The 17,401-nt window shown below is 43.5% G+C and overlaps 1 protein-coding gene across 5 annotated transcripts in view; it reads left to right on the forward strand.

Annotated features, from left to right (window-relative positions):
- Positions 1-17,401, forward strand: part of VPS35L (VPS35 endosomal protein sorting factor like) — a 124,278-nt gene that overhangs the window by 19,154 nt on the left and 87,723 nt on the right. For all 5 annotated transcript variants that reach the window (XR_010590859.1, XR_010590858.1, XM_042853225.2 and 2 more), the window contains exons 7-8: positions 5,133-5,261; positions 13,662-13,746. Coding sequence is in view for 3 of the 5 variants with exons in the window: in XM_042853225.2 (XP_042709159.2) it covers positions 5,133-5,261; positions 13,662-13,746 (214 nt within the window). In the remaining 2 variants the exon portion in view is untranslated. The remainder of the gene's footprint in view (positions 1-5,132; positions 5,262-13,661; positions 13,747-17,401) is intronic.

Here is a 17,401-nt window from a genome sequence, read left to right on the forward strand (position 1 = left end):
CAAATATCTGTGAAACCCTCCAGCAGCTGTCCCCCAGTGCCCAACACTGAGTGCTCTGGTCACAATTACGAACTGTGCTGTCCAGGGGTCATGGAGACCAGAAGCCCTCTTTTCCCCCCCCCCCCCAACTTTCAAAAATTCACAGGGTTTTAAGTGCCTTTTCCTGATTGCCCAGCTTGGCGAGCACACCTAGCACTCTCCACTGTTGTGTACTACTGCCCAGATGAACATGCCAGCTACGTGCTCAAGACACGCTCTGGCCTGGAGTAGACCGGCGATATTGGATCTCCTGAGCCTGTGGGAAGAAGAGGTTGTGCAGGCACAGCTACAAACCAGCTGTAGAAATGTGGACATCTATGAGCAGATTGTGTGAGGAATGCAGAAGGGGTATGACAGGGATCTGAAGCAGAGCCGCGTGAAAGTGACAGAATTGCAGCGAGCATACCAGAAGGCCAGGAAGGCCAACAGTCCATCTGGTGCCAAGTCACAGACCTGCTGATTTTTCAAAGTGTTGTATGTCATATGTGGTGGAGACCCCACCAGCACCTTGTATGCAACCATGAATACTTCTGAAGCACCTGAGTCATAGGCCCCTGGCGAGAACAGTGAGGAGGAGGGACATGCTACCAGGGGGTCCAGCTATGCCACAAGCCAGGACCTGTTTGATACTCTGCCGCACTCCAGTGAGTTCCGACAGTTGAATACGGACAAGTCTGATGGAGGGGAAAGAACCTCAGGGTAAGCATGTAATTGTATTTCTCATTACTATGATATACTGATGATGCCCCCAGCTTAACAGGACACTGCTATTGACTTTTCGTTAACTTACTTATACCAGAAGAGGTAGTGGTACAACAAGGAGAGGTAAAGTTATCTACTTTTCATTCCCCTGTAGAGTTAGGTGCGGGGATGGTGGCATGTGGAGCAGTTTGTGTATGTACACAGGGATGTCCCTCAAATCCTCCTGAGAGATCTCGAGACAACTTTCATGGAGGCACTGTGCAATCCTCTCCAGAAGGTTTCTAAGGATGGCAGCCTTATTTCTTCCTCTGCAGTAGGACCCTTTCCCATGCCAGTCAGCGATAACTTTGGCAGGCACCATTGCAATAAACAGGCTAGCAGCATATGGGCCTGTGTGGCTTCAGGACTCCAGCAGCAGCTGTATTCTCTGTGCCTTTGTCACGCTCACGAGTGAGAGATCAGCTAAAATCACCACTGCCTGTGGAAAACGGTGCCAATATTTAGTGCCATTGCCTGGTTCTCATAGTTTCACACACCTGAGCAATTCTCTCCTCATTTCCCTTGTCCCTGCCAGGGACAAACTCATCGTGACTGCTGCTGTGAGTCGGCCCATACACAAGCGCTCCGAAGCAGAAGTGACAATAAGCATGTCTTGTTTAAAACTTTAGGGGAGCGAGGGAAGGGAGTTCTGAAACTTTCACTTTCCATTGTGACTGTACCAACAATGGTACCTCTGTGTGTTTTACCTGTCGCTGCAGCAGTTGCAACCTTGAGGGGTTCCCCCTCCACACCCATGGAATACCTGCACGAGGCAAGGAGGAGAAAGAAGAGGACTCAGGGTGACATGTTCAGTGAGATCCAGTGCTGTATCAGATCCTTAGCAGAGGGTCTGGAGGGTGAATATTACAGACTGTATGGAGAAGGAAAGAGCGGACAGGAGAAAGGTGCAGGAGAAGGAGAGGGAGATGCATCAGGACATAATGGGGCTTCTCCGGCAGCAAACACAGGTTCTGCAGATTCTTGTGGAATTACAGATTCAACAGTCATGGGCTTGCCTTCCTTTGCAGTCCACAGATAACTCCATTACAGCATCTCCCAGGGCCAGCTCTAGGCACCAGCAAACCAAGCACGTGCTTGGGGCAGCACATGTTCAAGGGTGGCATTCTGGCCGTCTCTTTTTTTGCTTCGGGCAGCAAAAGCCTAGAGCCGGCCCTGGCAGCAGCAACGCATCGCCCTGGGGCTGCTGCGGTTCGCGCCACGGGGGAGCAGCGCCCGCACCTTGTGGCTGGGCCGGGCAGGCTCCTAGCGGGGGATACTCGGGCTGGGGGTCGCCCTTCGGGGCACACGGAGCTGCCTGCAGATGCCGCAGGGCAGCCGCCCCCCCCCCCCCCCCCAGCGCTGCAGCTGGGGCTGGGCGAAGCGGCCCGAGCCACCCAGGGACGGCGGCAGGGTGGCAAGAAGCAGCGGGGCCACAGAGGGCGGGGCGCTGCTGTGCGGGGACCGCATCCTGTTCTCCGGGGCTCCACTCCCTCTGGGGCTACCCTGCCCCGGCTCCTCAGCCCCCTGCCGGGGCGGTCCCCCGGCTCTGCCCTCCTGGGTCCTGGAAGCGGGAGCCCTGGCTGAGGGATCCTGGGCTGAGGCGCGGCCCGGGAGCCCCGCTGCCTACCCCGACCCTGCCAGTGCCGGACCGGCTGGAGGTGAGGGGGGAGTGGGCGGAGTCAGCACTGGTCGGGGGGAACCGAGGTCTGGGGCGGCAGGGGGTGCAGTTGGGGTTGGGTGGGGGAGCCCAGGGCTGGGGCGGCAGGGGGGTGCTGGTTGGGTGGGGGAGCCCAGGGCTGGGGCGGCAGGGGGGTGCGGTTCGGGTGGGGTGGGGGAGCCCATGGCTGGGGCGGCAGGGGAGTGCGGTTGGGGTGGGGAAGAGAGCCCAGCGCTGGGGCGACAGGAGGTGCGGGTGGGGTGGGGGGGCGGCCAAAAAGTTTTTTCCTTGGGGCGGCTAAAACCCTAGAGCCAGCCCTGCATCTCCCTACACCTCCTGCCCCAACATTCCATGTAGCATCGGGGCTGCATCCCTACCATTGCCACTCCACCCTGGGGAAGATTAGACAGCCACAACTTCACATGCAGTGACCTGGGAGCCATGGTTGATGTATGTGTAGGTAAAATGGACATGAATGTACTTTCCCCTTCTTGAAGCACTGTTCCATAAATGTATTAAGGTTTTAATGTATTTGCATTTAATTTGCACAGAATTATTTTTGCAGTGTGTTTTGTTACACAATAAAATTCTGTTGTTTGGAAAATAATTTATCTTTATTAGTTCTCAACATATGCTGCAGAATGTCTAGTGGTACTGAAAGCACCCACTTGTTGTACAGTGTGACACAACTCATTGGATCAGTTAAAAAAAAACACCAGTGTAATAATCTTAAATGTACAACAAACATCACAAAATTAATAGGTGCATTGACACGATTATATTCATAGATGTACACCAGGTACCACATAATTCCTAACAGGCCCCAAAACAGCAGAATCAGGGAGAATACAGTACACCACAACACGTTACTGTGGCTCATGGTTAAAGTGCTCTTTCAAAGCCTCCCTTAGCTGTATAGTTTCGCGTTGACCTCTTCTAATAGTCCTTGTGTCTGTCCAAACTCAGCAGACAGCTGATGCATCTCTGTCCTTCATTCCACTGGCAAGTTTTCTCCCTTGCTTCACAGATGTTATGCAGGACACAGCAGGCAGCTATAACCACTGGGATTTTTTGTCACTGAGACCATTCTTTGAGTAAACTACGCCAGTATCCCTTCAGTCTACCAAAAGCACATTCACCTGTCATTCTGCACCTGCTGAGCTGATAGTTGAATCTTTCCTTGGCTCTGTTGAGGTGGCCAGTGTACGGCCTCATGAGCTGGGGAGCAGAGGGTAGACCCGGTCCCCCAGGATCACTATTGGCATTTCAACATTGCCAGTGGTAATCTGCCAGTCTGGAAAGAGAGTCCCTGCTGATAACTTTCTGAATAGTCCTGTGTTCTTAAAGATGTGAGCATCATGCACCTTCTCTGACCAGCCAACACTGATGTTAGTGAAGCATCCCCATGATCCACCAATGCTTGCATAACCACAGAATATTAGCCATTTCTGTTGATATATTCTGTGGCAAGATGGTCTGGTGCCAGAAATACATATATGAGTGCTGTCTATTGCCCCACTGCAGTTGGGGAAGCCCATTGCTGCAGATCTATCCATTACGTCCTGCACCTTGCCAAGAGTCACAGTCCTGCATAGCACGAGACAATTAATGGCCCTGCACACTTGTATGACAGTGGCCCCAGGGTTAATTTTCCAACTCCAAAATGATTTCCCACTGACTGGTAGCAATCTGGCATTGCAAGTTGCCAGAGCACTATCACCCATCACTCCTCCAGTGTCAGTGCAGCTCTCATTTTGGTGACCCTGCCCTGGAGGACTGGGGTGAGCTCAGCACACAGATCCGGGAATGCTCTCCTTCTTATCTGAAAGTATTGCAGCCACTACTCATCATCCCAAGCCTGCATTACAGTGCAATCCCATCAATCGGTGCTCGTTTCTTGGGCCCAGATTCAGCACTCTGCTACCTGCAGCTGCTCCGTGAATGCCACCAGCAACCTTGATTTGGTCCTTGTTTTGTTCCACAGCAATCTACACTCCAAGAAATTGTCATGCTCCTTGCTGATTCGGTTCTTTTTCCAGCTCTGCAGATACCTGAGGATAGCGCATCCTATGCTTGCAACTCTCATGACAATAGATCATAGCTATGCAGGCTCCATACTTCTGTCAGAGATGGCGGACAGAGAGGAGGGCTGTGTGGGTTCGTGGGATTTTTTTAAAAAGGCATGAAAATATTGGGATATACATGATGTTATGGGATGGGGAAAGTGGCATCCTGGGAAGTTGACCCCTTGCTCCTAGTCACTTTTGTGTGACTTGTTTCTGCTCCATTATGCATTGCCAAAACTTCTTAAGAGACAGTGCACTGGACGGTGGTGAGTTGCACACCGGCATACCTACCCCTGATTCACCGCACTGTGCTTTGACACAAGCACTCCAGGTGCATATGTGCAGAACTGATGCAAGGAACCAAGTAGGCAAGTGCACAAGTGATATGCCAACTGCGGCAGCTTTATGCCGATGTAACTTGTGTGGTCAAAAGCTTGTAGCATAGACAGCATGTTAGCTCAAGTGGCAGAGCATGTGCAGTGGATCTTAAGGTTCCAGCCTTGCTGATGAGCCTTAAGTACTCAACCTTAAACCTAACATTTCCTAATTTTTAATAGATGGGCTAACTAATAGGTATCTTCTTTTTGTTGGTTGCCTCTTTATTAAATGCTGCTGTTTTTTCTTGTCAGGGTTCACAAAAAGAGCTGTTGAATTTGACTCAGCAGGATTACATGAATCGGATTGAAGACCTCAATCAGTCACTGAAGGATGCCTGGGCCTCTGATCAGAAAGTAAAAGCTCTAAAAATAGTTATCCAGGTCAGTTTATAGTGAATAGTGCCTCTCAAATTGTACTTAAAGTTAAGCATAGACTCAAATACTTTGGTGGATCAGGATTTAAGTCTCTCGAAGGCAGAAGTGAAAACCCCATAACTGAGAACACTTAAAGTTAGACTGGACAAAACACAAGAAAATATGCTGTATGGAATAATCTTAATTAGAAAGGGGGATGGATTATATGATAGGTCTTTTAGATCTCTCATATTTATAACGCTATAAACATTTAAATTGCTGTCAAGTTATTGGTGATCACATACATCTTCCTCTTACATCTGGTCTTTTTATTTTTATTTTTCCTAATACTGTGCTTATATGATGATATGGGAAAAAATACTCAAATCAACATAATTGATACAAAAAATCGGAACTTTGAAAATGCTTTTATGTTGTACATTTTAGTGCCATTGGTAATTTGACATTTTTACCTTTGTAACTATATTTTTTCTAAATGCTAAGGTGCAAAGATAAGTGGGGGGGTGAGAGGGAGTGATGAAGAAATATATGCAGAATAGGCTGGATCTCTTAACTGTTTATTTCTAGACATGCTATCGTTTTGTTTTGTTTTTTTAATCCATTTTTGTAAAGGAAATACATAGTTCACTTGTCTCCATTGAAACTCACTTAGCTCTTTTGTAAAAGCTGATGTTTTGTGACTAAGATATTACTAAGAGTTTAGTTTCTCACCATTATTTTTGTTTTGTTTTACTATGAACTGATAATCTCTTTGAAGTTGTTCAAGTATTAAAGAGATGAAAAATTGTCCAGTTGGTTTGAAATACTGGATAATAAAATGAGGCTCCTTGAGCAAATCAAAATACTTAGATGATCTAAGAATGCTTAAGATATTCTCTCTGATACACATGCTTGGTGTTAATAATTTAGAAACAATAGCTCGGTATCTTTAAGATGCTTATCACGTTAAATATTTACAAAAAATACACATTTATGATTGTTTCACTGCTCTGGCAAAAAAGTACAAGCTGTAAGCTCATTTAGTGGAAGTGAACATGCTTATTTCCCACTCTGTTCATCTGAAAGTAGCTGCAAAGGGAGCCTGCAATTCATTGCACCAGATATTTGGAGATGCATCAAGTAGAGTCCCAGTGTAAATTTTTTTTTTTTCATATGAGGTGGCAAACTGCAGCTAGCTTCCTTTCAGGGACTGTTTATTGGCTTACAATGTAAACATTATTCAAAGACGTTGATATCATATTCCACAAACATGTGTTGTGAGCTGCTTGTAGTGTAGATCATATGTGGAAAATATTTGGAACAGCAAGTGTTTTCATCTAAATATTTGTCTTGGCAGTAATTCTGCTTAGATTAATTAACACTGTTCTGATGCAATGAAAGTTTTAACTTTTTTTTTAGTTTTTGATTCATCTATCTTCAAATAAAATAAAGCCTGTAGGACCTCCTATTAGTCAAAAAACAGTTGAAGTAAAACCTTTATCTAGTGCCTCATCATTGTAGTATCATATTGGATATATTCTACACACATTATATACTATCATCTACAAATAATAAATGGCTTGGAGGGCAGTAGCTAGGAAACTTTACCCTAGAATAAAAATAGTTCCTGAGATTGTGCATATTGCCTGAAGCTAACATCACAACTGAAGGGACTATTGATTACCAGGTTTCTTTTATCCTTGCCCATCTTGATTCATTTCTGGGTACGGACCTGAGACTACTAATATTGTTAGTAGCTGATCTCCTTATAATGTATGGTGCCCATGCTGATTACATTAGATCCTTCAGCATTTCTTGTCACCACTGACCACAAGTATTGTTTCACTGCAAGGACCTTGCAAGAGTGAATGGGAGAATCTCTGCAGTTGATGTGCTGCTATTTAATAAAGTCACAGTGGGCAGTGCTGCATAACTGCTCATCTTCCCAAGGGTGGTCTTTTCGCAGGAGATGGGCCTCTTGGAGTGGAGTAGAAAGCTGCCATGCTGAGTGCTCAGTGATGCCAATGATGCCAAATGTAGACTACTGTCCACCTCTGGCAATCACAGCCTGCTGTTGGCCATGTCATCATAGATTCATAGATTCATAGATTATAGGACTGGAAGGGACCTCGAGAGGTCATCGAGTCCAGTCCCCTGCCCGCATGGCAGGACCAAATACTGTCTAGACCATCCCTGATAGACATTTATCTAACCTACTCTTAAATATCTCCAGAGACGGAGATTCCACAACCTCCCTTCATCAGTTTCTAGGTAGATTTTTTTTTTCTTTAAAGTTGATATCCATTTGGTTTGGATACCTAATAATTCAGAGGCAACAAAGGAGTGAAAAATACCTTTACTTTGCAAATCTTCCGTACAGTCAGGAAAAATGAATGAACATTTAGATGGAAAACTTGTTTCAGCAGGTTTCACTGGATCAAGTCACAGTTAAATTTTGCCGTCTGCTGGCCTGGACTGAAAATGTAATAAATTAATAGTACTGCTTCTCCTAGACTTATTTTTCCATTGTTTTGTTTTAAAATATTATTCGTACTAGGGTAGCACATAGAGGCCCCAGCCAGGTCTGGTTGCCATTGTACTAGGCTCTATACCGACATATAGCAAGAGACAGGCTAAGCCTCACCCAGCTTACAGTCTTGCAGACAAGATGCAACAGGCTGATGTGACAAATAGGATATGGAGAGAGGACAGGGAAGCCCTTAATACAATCATGTTTAGATTAGGCTGGCTGAGTGCACAATTCGTATGTGCAATAAGACAATCAGTCGTAGTAATCACAGCTTGGAAGTGAGTCTTACACACGATAAGGTGGTGTTTTTAGGGATTTTGATTGGGGAGGAAAAGAGGGTTCCTAGGTATAAGGGGTAACATGGGAGAAAGTAAAGGTGCTTGTGGGAGAAGTAGATGAAAGACTGATAAAGGCTGTTAAACTGCACAATAGAGTCAGTAAAACCAATTTCTTTAAATTTTTATTGATCAGTGATTTTTTTCCCCCAACAAAATAATGGAAGGATGGCTAGCATAAGCTGTTGTTTTCTGCCTATCCTGGTTTAGTAAAGTAATTGAATAATCTGATTTAGCCACAGAAACCGTTCAGAGGTTCTCTTCTGATGATGCACAGTGTTCAACTGTATTAATTTGTAAATTACTCTTTTTGGAGGGGCGGGGGAGGGGAGATGGCATGGGTGTTAAGCAATAGGACAACTGAATGTTAAAACTTGTATGAATTGGCCTTTAGATGAGGCCAGAGGCAAAGTGCGGTGAAGCTGCAGCAACCTTAGAAACTGAGAGACTGATGTAATGTTAATAGTCGTCAGGAAAGATTACATAAAGTCAGGATTGTTTTTCCAGCAATGGATCCCTTTTGGAAAGCTGTTTAAGTTGGAAATGCTAGTAAAGGTTACAAAGGAAATGAACCATAAATCAGGAATGAATAGAGTTCAGAAAATGAGCTTTGAGTTTGGATGATTGTCTTTTTGTAGCACCAGGGAATTAGCAATATTATTAAAAAAACAAATTGCCATGAAAAGCGTGGTGACCTAATAATATTTTATCACAAGAAAATACAATACCATATTACAATGCCTTTGTTGAGAGGAAAACACAGAATATAAATGTAGTACCTATGGGATTGCTGAGTCAAAGGAAGATCCTAAGACATGGTTCTGTCAGACCATGTTTCTTGGAAACATCATTCTATCTTGTGATTTACTTAACCCTCCTACCCCCAAAAAACAACACTCTCGGTGGTCCCTGAGTAGTGTCATAGGAAAAGCATAACTACTTCTCACCCATAGGAACCCTCCTTCTACATGAAAATTTTGTTGCAGACAAATCCCTGCCTGATTCTGGGCCTGGGCATTAATTACATCTGTATTTCAGTTACTGAAATATTATACCAATTCCTGGGGTAAGGGATGGAGGAAACAGAATGGCAATAAATTGGTGTTTAGAAAAGAGTGTGAATGAGGGAATACCTTTACTGGAGCTTCACTATTGCTGGATTACTCTGAATTTGAGATATTATTAAACATATTACTATTCCCAAACAGTTTCCTAACGAGAGTACAACATTTTGAGCATACTAAAGAGCGGGAGCATACTTTATTCCCAGAATTAAACATTTGTCAATAGGGGGCAAAAACCCAGCTGCATCACAACACTAGAAATAGCTTGGTTTAGGGCCAGATTGTGAGAGAACCTCGTTAGGGGAATGGAAAAGTACAGACAGAACTTTGCCTTCCACACCTCCATGCAACAGCTTGTACAGTAGCAGTACACCTCTACCTCGATATAACGCTGTCCTCGGGAGCCAAAAAATCTTACCGCGTTATAGGTGAAACCGCGTTATATCGAACTTGCTTTGATCGCTGGAATGCGCAGCCCCGCCCCCCTCCTCCCCCCGGAGCACTGCTTTACCGCGTTCTATCCGAATTTGTGTTATATCGGGTCACGTTATATCGGGTGGTGGTGTACTTGCTTCGAGGGAGTATCCTGTGTGCCCCTGGGGGGTGCACAGTGCCCCAAAAGGAGTAAAGGGAAGAAGGTCCATGCTCATGGGTTCATTGCTGGGCATGTGAGTGTGTGGTGTGATAGTTTTTGTTTTCAGTACATATAGAAGGGATAAAGAATTATTGGGAAAGCAACTATGTACTGTTCACAAAACTCTCTTGGGAACATAAGGCAAATCAGCTATATGATAAATTTAAAAGACTGCAGGAAACTTTCAGGTTTGACCTTGACAGAGCTTAGAGACACATGATTATTGTGGAAAATTCCAGCCCCATCCTACTAATAATTTTAGATTCAGAGAAAATGCTGGTCTGAGTGAGAATTAGAAATCTTGGGGGTAGTTGTGTGTCTGTCTTTAAAGCTTTCTGTTCTCCACTAGAAGTGTCAACATATTTAGTACCTTGTTTTCTTGGTATGATAGTGTAAAGTCAGAACATATGGAAACTAATGTTCTCTTTGGGTACGTCTACATGCAATAGAAGACCTGTGGCATGGCTGGGGCTGGCCCAGCATAAGCTGGCTCGGGCTGGAGGGCTAAAAATTGCAGTGTAGATGTTTGGGCTCAGGCTGGCGCCTGGGCTCTGAAACCTTCCCCCCTCATGGGTTCTCAGAGCCCCAGCTCCATTTCGAGCCCAAAAATCTATGCTGCAATTTTTAGCCCTGCAAACCCGAGACAACTGACTCTGGCTCTGAGACTTGGTGCCACAGGTTTTTATTGCAATGTAGACGTACTCTCATTATCAATTAGGTGAACCCATCTCACAATGAATATATTAAAATATACAAATTGAAGAGAGAACGCACAAAAATTTGAATAGCGCTTTAACATGGTCATCCTTAGATTAAGTGAACAAAGGTGTGTTGTGTGGTGGCTGCCCACAATGTGCTTGGATGCCCATAATGTGCTTGGATGTATCTGTTACCTGAGGGGAGAACAACGTACATACTTAACAGGCAACAGTGGAGATAGTTCTCTTGGGTCACAGGAGTGAAGGGTCTGGCTTTTCTTTCTTGTGAACTCTCTAGATCCTCTCTTGGTGAATAAAGCAGTGAGGCTGAAAGCACTATCCCACTTACGCTTGTTCTGTGTATTGTTCCAGTATGGTGATGCTTCAGCAGGTCACTTCCTGAATGTTGGGAATAGACTAGAAATTGTATTTTTAGACAGTTTCCCCCCCTCTTAAACTGTATTCATTCCATTCAGTTGAAGACTGTCTCCTGATTGCAGGGGAAGGGCCATCCTGCAGCAGAAGGGACCTGGGAGGGTTTTCTACTGCTCCTCTTGGTGACATGGAGAATAGAGAGATTTCTTGTGAAGCTATAGGGGTTTTTTTGTTTTTCAAGAGAGTGTATTGGAGAGGCAAACTTGTCCCTTTACTCCTCTCTTCCCACCCACAAGCCAGCTTTTCTTCTGCAGTGGGAACTGACTATCAGTAAACTTCTCCCAAAGATTTCTGTTCCAGCAGAGCTTATTGCTATGTCCCTATGTAATGAGAGTACGTCAACAAGGACAAGTGCAGAGTCCTGCACTTAGGACGGAAGAATCCCATGCACTGCTACAGACTAGAGACCGAATGGCTAGGTAGCAGTTCTGCAGAAAAGGACCTGGGGTCACAGTGGACGAGAAGCTGGATATGAGTCAACAGTGTGCTCTTGTTCCCAAGAAGGCTAACGGCATTTTGGGCTGTATAAGTAGGGGCATTGCCAGCAGATCAAGGAACGTGATCGTTTACCTTTATTCGACATTGGTGAGGCCTCATCTGGAATACTGTGTCCAGTTTTGGGCCCCACACTACAAGAAGGATGTGGAAAAATTGGAAAGAGTCCAGCAGAGGGCAACAAAAATGATTAGGGGTCTGGCGCACATGACTTATGAGGAGAGGCTGAGGGAACTGGGATTGTTTAGTCTCCAGAAGAGAAGAATGAGGGGGGATTTGATAGCAGCCTTCAACTACCTGAAGGGGGGTTCCAAAGAGGATAGAGCTTGGCTGTTTTCAGTGGTGGCAGATGACAGAACAAGGAGCAATGGTCTCAAGTTGCAGTGGGGGAGGTCCAGGTTGGATATTAGGAAACACTATTTTACTAGGAGGGTGGTGAAGCACTGGAATGCGTTACCTAGGGAGGTGGTGGAGTCTCCTTCCTTGGAGGTTTTTAAGGCCCGGCTTGACAAAGCCTTGGCTGGGATGATTTAATTGGGAATTGGTCCTGCTTTGAGCAGGTGGTTGGACTAGATGACCTCTTGAGGTCCCTTCCAACCCTGATATTCTGTGATTCTATGATGCCATATATGTACCATATCTTGTATATTTTCTAAGTTGGTCACCATGTCATTGGATTCATATGCTGCTCCAGTAAAATGATATTTCACTTTTTGGCCCTATCTAAACTAGGAAATAGGCTGTGTTTAAACTATTAGCAAATGTGCCTTTAAACATGAATTTACACCTACCATTGACTCAGTTTAGCTCTTTAGTGTCCACCACTGTGTGTTTGTGTGTCTGTGATGTGGTTGACCACAGGTTTCCCTTTTATGGTTACCATGACCAGCAGACATGTTTTAAAAGGTCTTAAATTATGTTCTACTAGATGCAAGGTTGTGTTTAAAAATATGGTCGCTAGTATGTTTTTAACCATAACCTATTTCCTAGTTTAGATATACACTGTGCATATGCTGGGTATGGATGCTCGGAAGACAGATTGTGATTAGCACCATAGAAATGCTTTTAAATACCTATTTTTTTAAATAGGTGGCATTTTCCTTGTATTTCTCACTATTCTCTATCAGAGATCATTTGTCTTGCCTGAGTGAATGCAGAAGTCTTCCCAGGCCAACTGAAATGCTGCGCTGTGGATTTCTTAGCATGAGGGGAGACTGACTGAGGTGCTGCTGCTGACTCTCCTGAAATGGAGAATATCAGCATGATATTCTCCAGAGCCAAGTGTCACAGTTTCAGGGTAACTGCACCTGTATTCCCCCTCCATGGTCCACTCCAGGAGTGCCCAGTGAGGTCTCGAGTCCCCAGCCATTGCTTGTCTCAGGGCAGGGACCCATGTCCCTCTCCCTTCTGAATGGGGGGCTAAAGGCTGCACAGCCACTGTCTGACACTGTGATATCCCCATCTGCCTAACGGCCAGAGTTGTGCTTTGCTTTCTCTCTGAGGGCTATGGCCAGTGTAGTGCCAGCAGTTACAAGTTACCACACAACTCTTTTTAAGCAACCACACTTATTCTTAAGGTACAAGCATTATAAAGAAAGCAGTTTTTAAAAAAGCAAGCCCCAGAACAGATTGAAATGCACACTAAACATACCAGCAGTCACCCAGCAGTCTTATAGGGTCATAGTAGGCCAAAGTCTTTCCAACCCTTCTGCAATGGTTGGGGTCTCCCTGGGAGGGAAGGTCCTGTCCATTTGCTGAATCAGAAAGAAGGCCCTGTGTCAGTTTAAACTCATCTCCTTTTATACCAAAGCCCTTTCATTACCAGCTGGTCTTTGGAAAACCCAGTCTGAACCAGTATATGCGAACCTTCCGAGGGGATGGTACCCCGCTGTAGGTGTGCCTGAATGATTCACCTTAATCGCCCCTTCTGCCCCACTGTTTTTAGTTCCTGGAGGAGCTGTGGTAACCCACCCCTGCTGAGTTGCATGCAATCACTGACCCACAATGATACATAAACCATTCAAAAACTTAATACAGTGTGGTCCTCAAAGATGCTGCATGTGATTGCAATATCTGTCAGGCATCATGCAGTGTTCTGTCAAATGATTCCAAAGTCTCTAGGGCTTTCTGTATGGCACTTTCCTTTGCTGATTCCATCACTGACTACCTTTAAATTGGGTAAACACAATTTTGTATCCTCCTGGTAAAGCTTTGTTCCTTTTTCTTTCTTTTCTAGTGTTCTAAACTTCTTTCGGACACAACAGTGATCCAGTTTTATCCAAGTAAATTTGTTCTAATTACAGATATACTTGATACATTTGGTAAGTACTTACAATGGACCTATGATGGATCCATTTTTATTAATTTTTTGTAATATTACAAAATATTCTAGAAATAGAACCTGTAAAGAGTTTTAAGGAGTTAACATCAACTGCTTTAAGGATTTAACTTTTACAAAAAATGTAGATAGTTTTACACAGTGTTCCCTGTCTGATCAGTCAAAAATATTAAGTACAAACCAACACATGCTGGAGAGAGAGAGAGAGAGAGACATGGATAGACATGTTTCTTTGGGCTGTCCTCTCTCCCTTCGCTAGGCTTTAAGTGATTTCTGGTCAGGTTATTGTATCTTTGGTTCCTTGAGATCCACTCTCTCTAACTGTCTCCATTTTGGCTATTTAAAGATAGCGGTGCGGTTGTGATACCATTAAGAGGGATTTTCAGATCATCTGTTAGCCAGCCATCTTCAAAATACGCAAAGATCTACCTGTCTCCTCAGTCATCCTTTGATGCTGGAGCACTTACTAATTGCCCTCATTCTCAGACCATATCAGACTTTCACTTTTTTCAGCTCCAGGTGCACCTCCGCTCTAGTGAGTTCCTAAATATGTTTCAGGTTGGATTCCAGCTGCTTCTAGGCTTGAAACCTATTGATTAGGGGCACAAATAAACTCATGCTAGATATTGTTGGGGTCAGTTGGCTATCTTGGTGATGCTGGTCTTCTCAGCAGCCTTTAATATGATTGACTGTGGATGGTTGCTTTGGCAATTGAAGGATATAGCTTTTGTGTCAGGAATTGCTCTCCATTAGTTCCTTAGCTATGGGAGTCAATTGCTGGTGATGGATAATGCAGAGTTCTTGCCGGATTTGTCTTATCTGCAAGTTCCTTAGCTTATGTCCAAAGCTTCTTAGCAAAGTCAAAGTACCATAAGTATAATGATATTCTGCACATCTTGTCCAGGGGCCTTACTGACTTCTGGTCTGGAGAGATGCTTAGATGACATTGCTGGCTGGACATGTCAGATCTTTCTCATCCTTAACTCATGGTAGGCGGAAGTGTTGCTAGGTATTAAGAATTGTTATGAGGAGTTTCTTCCCTTCCTTGATGCCTTTACTTACTGACTGAACATGTTTTAAAGTAGTGAACCAGGTGAAGAGCTCTAGTTTTATTTTTGTTTTTATCTTGCAGCAGCAACATAAGCCTTTGTAATCATAGGCTGTGTCAACTAAAGTAATTTCTTAGAATTGCTTCCAGCAGTTCTTCTCCCTCACTTACAGATAGTACAGAATGTACCAGCATGTCTGGTCACTGGATTGAGCAGCTGTGCATGGTGAACTGGTGATATCATTTTTAAGCTGGTCCTCTTGGGTTTTAAAACTTCTAATGAGGAGGAGCCTGGCAGTATTTTAGAGATTCTCCCTTAGTCTTGTCCTGGTGGGTTTCTACTTTCTGACACTGTCCACTCCTTTAGGATTGGCGACATCGTTAGGTCAGTGGGTGATTGAACCTTAGTGGTAGCATCCCCTGTGGATCTCTTTCCTCTCTGGGCAGTGTTATTTTTTTTTATCCTACCTACCTAATTTTGAAAATTGCCTCAAAACTTAATTTGGGTTATCTAATAACCATACAGTCTTGTTTCAATTCCATTCTGCCTCTGTATAAGACTCTCTTGGGGCATCCCTAATGTGCCCATCACCATGGCATCTAAGTGTCTGGCTCAAAATTGGGACGCACTAAATCTATCCATAAAATACTCTACTCTCCACCTTCCCTTTATTTATCTGCTAACATTCAAATTACTAGATCTATTTTTATCATCTGTCCATGAGAGTGCTGTACTTTAGTCCTTGTTTAGTGAAGGAAGGCTTATGCAAAAAGTTGAAATGTGTTCTGAAACCAAAATGATAGCATGTTGTTTTTTATTGTATTTGGCTTTGTATTGTCCATATTATGTGTGTCACTGTTTGCTTGGTGCAGTACCTTAAGTCTCTTTGCCAGGGTATGCAAAACACTATATGCTACGTTTGATTAATGATGTTTATATTTTCATTAACTGATTCTTCAGATTTTCATGTGGTTCTCTTATTTATAACAATTCTAAGTAATATCAAATATTTAACCTAAAATAGTTGACTGTCCCTTTAATGCTGTGTTTGGGCTCAGAATATTTTTCTGTTTTGTGTTTCTATATTACTAATAAACATGTTTAATTTAGATTCCTTACAAAAATAAGTAAGTACATTACTTTGCGGCTTGTTTTAGAAATGTATTAGTAATCAAAGTAACTTCTGAAAGCCAACAATCAATTCTGTTGCAGGATAATATATTGTTTCACAGAATAACCTTGAAAGATGAATAATCATAAATACATACAATATGCCATAATACAATGAGTACCACTAAAGTAAAGTCATGAGATAAACATCATTTGTTATGGCTGTATAAATTACCAGTTGTAGAAAACTAAGAACTCTAGGGAGGAAAATAATTGAGATGATTAAATAGTTGGCTATGTTTTATTATTACATAAACAATTGTCTCAGTTGGCTGTCTTCTCCTAGGGAGAGTATTCACAACAAATACAAGATTAATTCTGTGGAGTTTCAATACTCATTTTGCCTTATAGGTAGATGCTCACACAAATGCAAAAGAAAGAAATATAATTTCAAGGATAACTGGAGATGATGCATCTCTCTGGGTCAGATCTCTAGGTAGTCTCTTGCTATCAGTAAAGCATTTTAAATCAAGTAAATCTATTGATATGGCAGCTATATTAGATTTGGTTTTTGTGAATTATCAACATGATGAAACATTCATCAGCCACACTAAAGTCTGTGGAAATGCCTTACAGATTGCCACTAGCCTGGTCTCGACATGTAAGTCTAAGCAAGCAGGAAAAGAACTGGAAAATATTGTTGTCTGGACACAGTTGCTTTTTAAATCCTTATTTGATAATATAAATGTTTTATGCTTAAAACTTCCTTATTCTCTATTGAGGTATAAATAATAACCCTCACTTAAAGCTCTTGGAGGGAGGTGGAGGTGGTTTGCTTAATGACCATAACAGTAAGCAAATTTAGGATGAGTTGGAAAATGTAAAGTTGTAATTTCACTAACTTTAAATTGTTATATTCCCAGTCAGATCCAGTGCTTGGATCTGCAGATAATAGCAGCATATTGCTCTTGTCAGTGGCTTATGCCCGTCTCCCTTCTGGAGCCATCTCATTTGACCCTGTTCTTGGTTGGCAGGAAACCGAATTAGGGCTCAGTATTTAAACACAGTTCCACTTAAGCCAGCTTCTAATGCGGTATGGATGGGCATTTCTAAGTTTGAACATGATTTGACTCCATCAGCTCACTGACTGGCTAAACTATGTGAAACTGGCTTAGCTGGGACAAAGTTCAAACACAGTTCATAGCTCCATTGTAGATGGGGGAGCCTTTGACACAGGACAGATGGGAAGCTCTTAATTTTCCTGTACTATATTTTCATATTCTTTTAATTCATGAAGAAACCTGACTCCTGAGGTCAAGAAGGAGATTCTCATTAATTAAATTAGGTGCTCTGTTTATCCACTCCATAATTAGTATGTAGGACTCCAAAAGTAGGCGAGTTAAACATAGGGTGACCAGAGAGCAAGCGTGAAAAATCGGGACAGGGGCTGTGGGGTAATAGGCATCTATAGAAGACAAA

This window comes from Chrysemys picta, chromosome 10 (assembly GCF_011386835.1).
Source record: "Chrysemys picta bellii isolate R12L10 chromosome 10, ASM1138683v2, whole genome shotgun sequence".
NCBI classification, from domain to species: Eukaryota; Metazoa; Chordata; order Testudines; family Emydidae; genus Chrysemys; species Chrysemys picta.